The following is a 10,336-nucleotide window of genomic DNA, read 5'->3' as shown; positions in this document are numbered from 1 at the left end:
CTTGTTAGTAAATCAGATAGTGTGTTTACTCAGGAACGAAGGTACAAGTCACTGATTAACTCTGTACACAAACTCCTTTTCAAATTAGAGGACTGGAGACTGACAACAGTGACGTGGTGTCTTTGCTGCAGCTGACACCAGGAACAGGAATCTCCTCTCTACAAAGCACTGCTATTGGGGCAACAAGAAACAGCATTCAAAATGTTAAAGGAAATGAAAGGCAGACCAATAAAAGATATCGCCTGAAATATTTTTACCTGGTGAGCAATGCGGTGAAATTTGCAAATCGGATAACCAGCACGTAGTTGACACGTGGATCTCAACCATGCTACCTAAAATACTTCTGATATTTACATGAGACCTCACAACTTTATACATTTCCTGTCTGAGAAAAAAAATTCAGCTTGAGCATGAAGCGGATGTAAGGCAGATCAAACATCACCTCCCCTACTTCTCTTAAAATGACCTGTTAAGATATTTCTCAAAGGGATTAGGAGAAAACACGAAGGTATCCAGTAATCCCAAAAGCTGGGACTGAAAGGCATGGGAAGGGAGAGGAGAAAGGTCCAAGAGGCAGGGGGGCAGGTGTTCCTGTACCTCCACCAACACAAAGGAATAACCTGCGTCCTGCAGAGGAGGAGGTCTGTGAAAACAGCAGTCCTCCTGCCCTATTCCATGGAACAGCCCCTGGTCCTGTGTCTCCACAGCAGGCTGAAGTCATCACTAACGTGTCGTGGGTGTTATTGCGGGGTCATGTGCAGTCACACACTTCTGGGCTGCAGCAGTGGACTTTTCATCAAGCAAGTAAGACATAGCCGTCTTGGGAAAGATGGTGAGAACCACATCATCGCTCCTGTTTTCAAAGGATTTCAGAGCTTCCAAAGTTTCTGGGCTGCTAAGACCCCTTAAGTGTTCAAAAAACATGTAGACCTGGCACTTCAGGACATGGTTTACTAGACATAGTGGTGTTGGGGTGACAGTTGGACTTGAGGATCTTAAAGGTCCTTTCCAAGTTATGATTCTATGAATCTGTGATTCTATGGTTCAATGATTAGGTCACAAAATGCCTTTGGAGGAAAAAAACCCAACAGATCCTGAGATGCTGTCTTTTTGTCTTAGTAAATATTGAAGATTTCAGTGACTGTTTCCCCATTTCTGGGCAGGCTTGTTCCCTTCTTCAGCTCCTTGCAAACACTGAGATGCACGCTGCTTTCTGTTATCCAGATAGCTTTTGATATCACCATATATGTGTCCAGCATACATGCATCCAGCTCGGGACCCCCCAGAACAGGACAGACCTGGAGCTGTTGGAGCGGGGCCAGAGGAGGCCCCAGCAATGATCCGAGGGCTGGAACCCCTCTGCTGGGAGGAAAGGCTGGGAGAGCTGGGGCTGTTCAGCCTGGGGAAGGGAAGGCTGTGGGGAGACCTGAGAGCAGCTGCCAGTACTAAAAGGGCCTACAAGAAAGATGGGGACAATCTTTTTAGCAGGGCCTGTTGTGATAGGACAAAGGGTAATGGTTTTAAACTAAAAGAGGGTAGATTTAGACTGGATACGAGGAAGAAATTTTTTACAATGAGGGTGGTGAGGCACTAGCACAGGTTGCCCAGAGAGGTGGTGGAGGCCCCATCCCTGGAAACATTCAAGGCCAGGTTAGACGGGGCTCTGAGCAACCTGATCCAGTTGAAGATGTCCCTGCTCATTGCAAGGGAGGTTGGACTAGATGGCCTTTCAAGGTCCCTCCCAACCCAAATGATTCTATGATTATGTGGTTATGTATAGGAAATAGTAAAGGGCATGTATAAGGTAAAGATTAAAATGTTGCTGGTTCCAAAATTATGGGGCATGGTTGCTTGTCTCTTTTCATCCATAGAACCCCAGAGTCAGATGAAGTCCTACTTTGCTGGGAATGAAAACCTAGAAGCCTGCAATCATCAGGTTCAAGCAAACATAGCTCTTTGTGCAAAACAATTTCACATGGGCAGCTCTTGCACAGAAGTTCAGAAAATCTGACGGACAAACAGGCTGTGAGTGGCCCATCAGAGCCAAATCTGCAACACTCCTCTGTTCCTGTCATAAGACAGGAGACATCGAGCAGGGTCTGGCAGCCAGGGCTCGTCCCATGGCCCCAGCCAGGAGCAGGGCATCCAGGGGGAAGAAAGGCAGCCCCAGCCCCGGGCATCAGGCAACTCCCCAGGGATGGTTACGTGATGGGGATGGGCCAGGACATGGGCCTGTGGATGGGTGCAGCTTTATAGGGTCCATGGCTGGGCAGGGCAGCACTGTGGGTAGCTGGAGACCGGCCCTGCTGCGGCATCGCTGGGTCAGGGGCTGGAAGCTCCAGGGGGGATGACATGTGGTCCTGGACCATGGCCAGGGACAGTCAGGGCTTTGACAGACCCTTGACAATTTCCCAGTTTTGTTAATTACATTTTTGGTTGCTAGTTGCTCAGTTTTTAATCTAGTTTGGTGAGTGAGTCCTGCAGATATATCTATCTGGGAATATGGCAGAGGAATCCCTCTTCTGAGGAGTTGAATTCCCTTTGCCAGACAGAGTCAACATTTCGTTAGCTTTTGTGGTTTTCCAAAAGAGTGGCTGTGACAAGAGGTCATGCAGCATGTTCTGCAAAGGTGCAGCAAGGACATCTACACCAGCAAGGAGGGTGTGGAAATCACACCTACGTAGCATAAATGTATTCATTGTCGAACAAACTCAGCTTTAATAATTTAGCAACAGGATCATCATGGGGCTTCCTTCCCCTGATCCTTCCATTCAGAAGTCATGGTTCGTCCCACTTGCTACTTACCTAACTGTCCCCAAAGAGGCCAAGGCGAGCAAAACACCCCACAAAACACATAGTTGTTCATTACTCAAGAGTTTGTGTCAGTAAGAGCTCCAGAATTCCCACCCTGTACCAAAGTGAGGAGTTTGCCCAAGTGTCATGACTTGGGGTGCATCAAGAAGAGTGTGGCCAGCAGGACGAGGGAGGTTCTCCTTCCCCTCTACACTGCCTTGGTGAGGCCTCATCTGGAGTACTGTGTCCAGTTCTGGGCTCCCCAGTTCAAGAAAGATGAGGAGCTACTGGAGAGAGTCCAGCGGAGGGCTACAAGGATGGTGAGGGGAGTGGAACATCTGCCCTACGAGGAGAGGCTGAGGGAGCTGGGCTTGTTCAGCCTGAAGAAGAGAAGGCTGCGAGGGGACCTAATAAATGCTTATAAATATCTGAAGGGTGGGTGTCAGGAAGACGGTGCCAAGATCTTTTCAGTGGTGCCCAGTGACAGGACAAGGGGCAATGGGCACAAACTGAGGCACAGGAAGTTCCGTCTGAACATGAGGAAGAACTTCTTCCCTCTGAGGTTGAAGGGGCACTGGAACAGGCTGCCCAGGGAGGTTGTGGAGTCTCCTTCTCTGGACATATTCCAGACCCACCTGGACACGGTCCTGTGCAGCCTGCTCTGGGTGACCCTGCTTAGGCAGGAGGGTAGGACTAGATGACCCACAGAGGTCCCTTCCAACCCCTTCCATTCTGTGATTCTGTGATTCTGATTCTGTGAAGTGTCAAAGGCCTTTCTGCGCAAATGTCAACACCATGGTAGCCATCGTGGATCTAAACCCGGATTATCGTGCCCTCCCCGTACACAGACATTTGAGGGTTCAGACCCACACCAGAGATCTATGTCAAGCCCACTGTGTCCTGGCAGGAGAGACCCTGTGTTGGTCCCTCTGCCTCACCACGGAGCACGGCATGGACCTCATTCATCGTCTCACACCATGAAGCAGCCACAGACACACCCCAAGACAAGTGCTAGGATGCCTGTGCCCCGTCTCCCTTCTGCAAGGATGCCAGGCATTCGCTTGAGGCATGCACACATTTTATTTTGTTGCGTTAAGCAAATCATACACCTTAGGCCCAGCACACCCCTAAGAACTACCACCTGAATGCTTTGAAGTACCAGGTAGATCCCTGAGGAATTTCTCTCTCCTCTTATATGGAGGGAATACGGGTACTCTCCACCCTTGGAGAATCATCTTTGGAGTAAAACTTGCTGTAGTGCTGCTTATCTGCTTTCTTTCAGGCCTTGCAGTACACATTATATTTCATCTTTGCCGCCAGCTTCGTTCCTCCTAGGCATTCTTCAAATTTTCGCTCCATTTCTTCATTCTGAGCTTTAGAAAAGAGGTTTCTCCAGTTGCCAACAACCCCTGTGTACAACAAGAAGTACCAATGACTGAAGGCAGATGGTCGTGAGAGAGGATAATGCCTAGGCAGTAATGGGGCAGAACATTGCACACCTGAGGAGGGAAGGATCTGGTTTATGCCCCTGAGAGGTCTGATTGCCTGGGAGAGGCAACGTAGCAAAGATAAGGAGTAAAGGCTGCAGCCAGGCCACAGGGAGCATTGCTGGTGGGCAGCCTGCATGCCTTCCCTCCCCAGAGCAGGGTTCCAAGGTGTTTCATAGAGATTTTACGTGGAACAGAGCGGAAGCTGTCTTTGTCACAAGGGAAAGGTCATTCGTGAATGCTTCGCTCTGAAGGGGGAAGATATTTGAGGCAGTGAGGTAGGTGGTAGAGAGGAGAGTGGTTAAATCCTTCTTCCTCCAAGGAGTGATGAAGGAAAGGGATTAAAACAAGCCCATTCCCATGGTAGTCAGAAGCCAAAGACTCTTGACGCTATGGGGAGCAGCTGGGCTGCCAGAGCTCCAGGTCTGTGAGGGACCATCTCTGCACCCACCACTGATGTGCCCACTGGGAGGAACCAAACAGAGACTAATCCTCATCTCTCACTGAGGATGAAACAAGAAAAAGCCTGTAAGGCCAGAAGAGCAGTGAGCAATGCATTCCCTTGAGGTTCAAGAGGCTCTGGTCCTATTAGCACATCTCCTCCCAAGGGGGAATTTCATGAAGTAGCCTGCAGCCTGGATCTGTGATCCAGGATCAGCCTCATTACCTGACTGCCAGGCAAAGGCCACACCACCACCCTTCTCTAAAGAGCAACCATCCAGCCCAAGCAGATTTGGTGCATAATGGTTGGCAGAACTTCCACCAGTGTCGGCCCCTACCTTCACACCTCACTTGCCGAACTAAACAGCGCTGCCACAGGGAAATAGGGCAACATGGAAACAATGGCTGAGGACCTTAATCCAGGGTAGTTGATGCACTCTGGTGGGTTTCCCACAAACAGCCCCCAGATCCTGCCAACAGCAAAGACTTGTTGTACAGGATGCCAAGGGAGAGACCTCGCTCACACCTGTCCTTCCCAGACAGCCCAGTAAGGTCACAGCTAGCTAAGGAGGCCCCCCCCCCCCCCCCCAAGGTAAGGTACCTTCTAAGGGACTTCAGAAGGAAGATTATCCATTTGCAGAGACTTACCCTTCCTGAAGAGGATGTCCCCAAACATTCCATGGGTTTCCTTGGATTTCTCTTTCATAGCTTGGAAACTGGTATTCTTGACAATTGTGTGAAAGTCTTCCTCACACAGGGAGAATCCAAAGAAGGCAGCGATCTTCTTCATACCTAGTACCTGGTCCTGGCCAAAGGAACATACCACAGAGGTGAAACCAAAAGGCTTGACACCGTGGCTGCGGCATGGAGCCAGCAGCTGGTGGGAAGCCTAGCAGAGAAGGCTGAATCCCCCAGTGTCACCAACGAGTTCTAAGGGCTTGAACAGAGAGAGAACCCAGACATGGTGGCCTCAGATTCAAGGCCCTTTCTCCTCTCCCAAAAGCAACTGTTCCTGTGCCGGATATGACTCTTTCCATAAATAGGCAAGGCTATCCTCTTCCTAACCCGATGGGCCTGCCCCAGACTTAAAAGAGTAGCTCAGAAGGGCACGCCTTTTGAAAGGAGCAGACAGGCCTCACACGAGTTTCTTCTTCCCCACAGCCGTACATTTTCTTTTTCCCCACAGCCATACATATCAGGAGTACATAGTGCAGCCTTCACGGAAGACCTGAGTGAGGTGCCGCACCTCTTTGAGTTCCTCATAGTTTATCATCATGATCTTCTCATTGTCCATGTATTTGTTCCATTCCACTAAGTGGTCGAAGTAGGACCCCCAGGTCACTGCAGACAAAGAAGGGACATATCTGTACAGGGTATTCACCGAAACAGGCCCTTTGCAAATCAGAGGTGTCAGCCCAGACAGCTGCCTAAGTTTGGTGCCAGGATGGTGAAGTGGGGACAGCTCAACATATCTGTTCTTTTGGCTGAGATCAGTGCAGGATCCTGCAGATCTGGCCACGAGGTAGCACCGAATCACGAGCTTTACTGTGAGAATGGAAAAGTCAGGCTAAAGCTTTCTCATGATCTCTCCATTCCGAGTGAGAGACTAAAGAGAATCTGATTCTCTGGTCCTCCCTGTCTCAGCCATAACATGGGCCTATCTGTCTGTCCTGGGAGTGCCTCAGTAAGGTATGTTGGGGTAGGATTCCCATGGACAGGGTCCTGCGTATGCCCCTTGTGTAAGGAGGAACGCCAGAGGGCTCAGGGCAAAGTACCTTTCCCATTCATGAAGTCTGCGAAGTACTCATCCCAGGAGGCAAAGGACGGCAGCACTGGCATGTTGTTGTAGAAGTGGTAATAGGAGACAGCAGTGTCTTTGGGGTTCCGAAGTAGCAATAGGATCTGGAGGAAGAAAACACATAATTTGGATCTGATTTGGTGGCTGACCAAAACGCCATCTTCTCAACAAATCAGCATGTCCACTGGCACCCACCAGACCATACAATGCTGGTCTAATTCCTTTTCTGGAGCAAGAAATCAGAGCTTTGGCAGGCCATGTGCTGCTAATGTGAGCTTCAGGGGGAAAACAAGAAGCTTCTTAGTGATGCCCTTGAGACATGGCTTTGAGCTAGCTCCAATCCAGAGAAATGACCTCATGGACCGCTGAACAGGACACCCACAAGCAGGCTGTGGGTGCACCCTTGCTTCTCTCTGCAGCAATTCCCTTTGAAGGCTATCGTAGATCCAGCCTGTGGTGGGTTTTCCACAGATGCCCTCTTTTTGGAGGCAAATTAAAAGAAACACAATAACTGCCTGCCCTGCTCAGATTTCTGACAGAAACCTGGAAGCATCTTTCTGAAGGAGATCTGAAGGGTCAATGACACCCAGGACAAGCCTTCTGACAACAACCTCTTGAGTCAGCAAAGCTGCTGCTGGGAGACGATGTTTGTTCACAGCCTCAGCATGCAGTGCTCTGCCTCTTCAACCTTGGAAATGTGCCTGGGCATCGACCAGCCCAGGTGAAAGTGCAGAAAACACATCTCACAGAGACAGACAAAAGCTAATTTGAGGAGGAAATGCTTTTGCAGGGTGATGCAAAGAGAAGACTCACCTTGGCCTTGTTTTGGAAAATAGACCGGGGCAGAAGGTGAGGTGGCAGATGGGTTGTTATAACTCTTCTGGAAGGCAGTTCCTTCATCCTCTTTAAAGCAAATGGGAATAAATGTGACAGAAGTAGCTTACTCAGTGACGTGCCTTTTCAGGAATTGTGAATAATAAGAAAAGGTGAGACCAGAGAAGAAGGATCTTCTCCTTTGGAAAACCCCCAGGGATTCACTGGTGCTGTAGGCTTCTGCCAGCCTCTGCCACAGAGCACCACTTGACCTGAGAAAGGCCGGAGGACAGGACACCCAAGAGAAAGGTCTTACTGATCAAACCCACTGGGTCTGGGACCAGAGCCCCCTGTGGCACCTCAGCACTGGGTGTGTCCTGAGACCCTTGTGGTGGCACAGCATGGGCAACAGCACATGCGGCTTGTGCTGACCATAGCTCTGAGCTCCCCATTGCCTCTGAGATCAGCTGTTGTCTCTCAGCTATTTCTACCTATAGGAAAAGTATTGCCAATATTTGCAGCCCCTGCCAACCTCATATATCCCAGGATCTCCAAATTCAAGACGTGGAAATGTGTCTAGCTTCTTTTCAGCATTTATGTTCTCTCTCATTTCTTCTTCTGTATATTTGCCACCTGCTGATTCCAACTCCCTGACGATTTCTTCAAGCCAGTTGGTTCCTGAAAGAATAAAGACAACCAGTAGCACATGCATTCGACTGCACTTTTCATGTCAACCTGGCTGACAGGATCTGCTGTCACACTGGTTCATGTTTGTGAACCGGTTTGTCTCTGTATTGTACCTTAGCCTGTCAACAGGTGAGTGTGCTGGTTTTGGCTGCGATAGAGTTGATTTTCCTCGTAGTAGCTGGTGTGGGGTTAAGTTTTGGGTTTGTGCTGAGAACAGTGTTGATAATACAGGGAGGTTCCTGTTATTACTGAGCAGTGCTTACACAGTGTCAAGGCCTTTTCTGCTTCTCGCACTTCCCCACCAGTTCGTAGCCTGGGGGTGCACAAGAAGCTGGGAGGGGACACAGCCAGGACAGCTGATCCCAGCTGACCAAAGGGATATTCCAGACCATATGACATCACACTCAATATATAAAGCTGAGGGAAGAAGAAGGAAAGGGGGACGTTGGGAGTGATGGCGTTTATCTTCCCAAGTAACCGTTACGTGTGATGGAGCCCTGCTTTCCTGGAGATGGCTGAATACCTGCCTGCCGATGGGAAGCAGTGAATTAAATCCTTGTTTTGCTTTGCTTGCACACACAGCATTTGCTTTGCCTGTTAAACCGTCTTTGTCTCAATCCATGACTTTTCTCACTTTTACGGCTCTGATTCTCTCCCCCATCCCACCAGCAGGGAATGAGCGAGCGGCTGTGTGGGGCTTAGTTGCCAGCTGGCATTAAACCATGACACTGGTTAATAATCAGCAAGGGCATGTCAAAAGCCAACAGGGACAGAGCTCTCAGCCAGACGTTGTGGAGTGCTACCCTGCTCGTTTCAGGAGCACATCCCATCCCTCAATGGAAACAGAAGCAGAACTCTATGGCTCTTTCCAGCTCCAGCACTTTTTGGTGACCTCAGACTGCTCGCTGTGGAAATTACTCAAGAGCCGTGGACCTCCCAGCACAGGGCCAACTGAGTTGTCGCTTGGCTGTTTCTGCTCTCCTTCTGCAGCGGTCTTTAGGAACACTCTGTTCCCTCCTCCTGACCAGCTGCAGTCCATAGTCTCTTCATGGTCAACATATTTTGGCCTCCTTCCCAGCATTCAGAATATCAAGGGATGAGATTATCCTGCCTTACTCGACACTGGTGAGTTCACCACTTGCATACTCTGTGCAGTTCCTGACCTGAAGCACAAGTGATTTTGAGAATCTGGAGAGAGTGCTGCTGAACTTCCATAAAATCGCTGGGAGCTGGAGCAAATGAAATGCATAGAAAGGCTTGGTTTGCTCAGGCTGGACAGAAAAAAAAAATAAGGCATGGGGGAATCTCACTGCAGTCTTCCACTACTGCCACTACTGGAGGTTATAATGGAGACAGAGCCAACTCTTCTGAAAATTGGCCAGGAAAGGACAAAAGGGGCATATTACAAATAACAAGGGTATGTCTGACTGCACAGAAGTAAAAAAAACAAACAAACTGTCCTGGGTTCAGGTGGGATAGGGTTAATTTTCAAAACCCCAAAACATAAAACCCCAAAAAATACTATAGTGGGAAAACATGGCAATAGACTTCCAGTGGGTGGTGAATCTCCACCCTCAAAGTTTTAAAACTCTTCTGGACAAAGCCTTGAGCAACCAAACCTGACGTTGATGGTAAGGTCTTTCCCCTGCTTTGAGTAAGAGGTTGTACTATTTGACCTCCAGAGATGCCTTACAACTTCAGTTCATGATCCTATGAAGTCTGGTGTCACCACATGCTTTTCTGAGGTATTATTGCTATGCTAAATAATGGCCCAATCTTCTGAATTGCAGAATTGTGTACTTGGCTACTTATCAGGAAAACGACACTCACCTGTTTTAGGATAGCCTACTAGAATCACATCGTCGCTCCTGGCTTCGAAGGATTGCAGAGCTTCCAAAGTTTCTGGGCTGGTGACTGAAGTAGGGTATAAAATACCTCTGTAGGAAAACAGCATGCCTTTGGAGGCAAGCTTTTCTGTCTGTAAAAGAGAATTATTCACTGTTTCAATGAATCTTTCCCTATTTCTGCTCATGTTTGTATCCCTGTAGAACTCTTTTCACACAAACAGATACAGGCTGTCTTTCCACAATGCGGAAAAGCTTTATGCAACTTGTTAGTAAATCAGATAGTGTGTTTACTCAGGAATGAAGGTACAAGTCACTGATTAACTCTGTACACAAACTCCTTTTCAAATTAGAGGACTGGAGACTGACAATAGTGATGTGGTGTCTTTGCTGCAGCTGACACTAGGAACAGGAATCTCTTCTCTACACCTCACTCCCGCAGACCATCACCATACCACCATCACTTCAGACGG

At 48.8% G+C, this 10,336-nt stretch overlaps 1 protein-coding gene across 1 annotated transcript; it reads right to left on the bottom strand.

Moving 5' to 3' along the window:
- Nucleotides 1-3,854: 3,854 nt before the first annotated feature.
- On the bottom strand, nt 3,855-10,125 carry LOC142359259 (sulfotransferase 6B1-like). The gene is made up of 7 exons (XM_075411962.1): nt 9,850-10,125; nt 7,865-8,010; nt 7,333-7,422; nt 6,497-6,623; nt 5,968-6,062; nt 5,370-5,526; nt 3,855-4,202 (listed from the first exon to the last, which is right to left on the bottom strand). Exons 1-7 carry the CDS (start codon nt 10,049-10,051, stop codon nt 4,072-4,074), a joined length of 948 nt encoding a protein of 315 aa, XP_075268077.1. The 5' UTR covers nt 10,052-10,125; the 3' UTR covers nt 3,855-4,071.
- Nucleotides 10,126-10,336: the final 211 nt, after the last annotated feature.

This window comes from Opisthocomus hoazin, chromosome 2 (assembly GCF_030867145.1).
Source record: "Opisthocomus hoazin isolate bOpiHoa1 chromosome 2, bOpiHoa1.hap1, whole genome shotgun sequence".
Classification (NCBI taxonomy): domain Eukaryota; kingdom Metazoa; phylum Chordata; class Aves; order Opisthocomiformes; family Opisthocomidae; genus Opisthocomus; species Opisthocomus hoazin.
Note: the sequence above shows the minus strand (reverse complement) of the source record. Positions and strands in the feature narration are given on the sequence as shown.

Excerpts from the sequence above, each read along its gene's own strand:
- LOC142359259 (XM_075411962.1), bottom strand. The coding sequence starts at position 10,051 with ATGAGCAGAAATAGGGAAAGATTCATTGAAACAGTGAATAATTCTCTT. Across the intron at positions 6,063-6,496 it reads AGACTTCATGAATGGGAAAG|TGACCTGGGGGTCCTACTTC; the intron begins GTACTTTGCCCT and ends CTTTGTCTGCAG. Across the intron at positions 4,203-5,369 it reads GGACATCCTCTTCAGGAAGG|GGGTTGTTGGCAACTGGAGA; the intron begins GTAAGTCTCTGC and ends TGTTGTACACAG.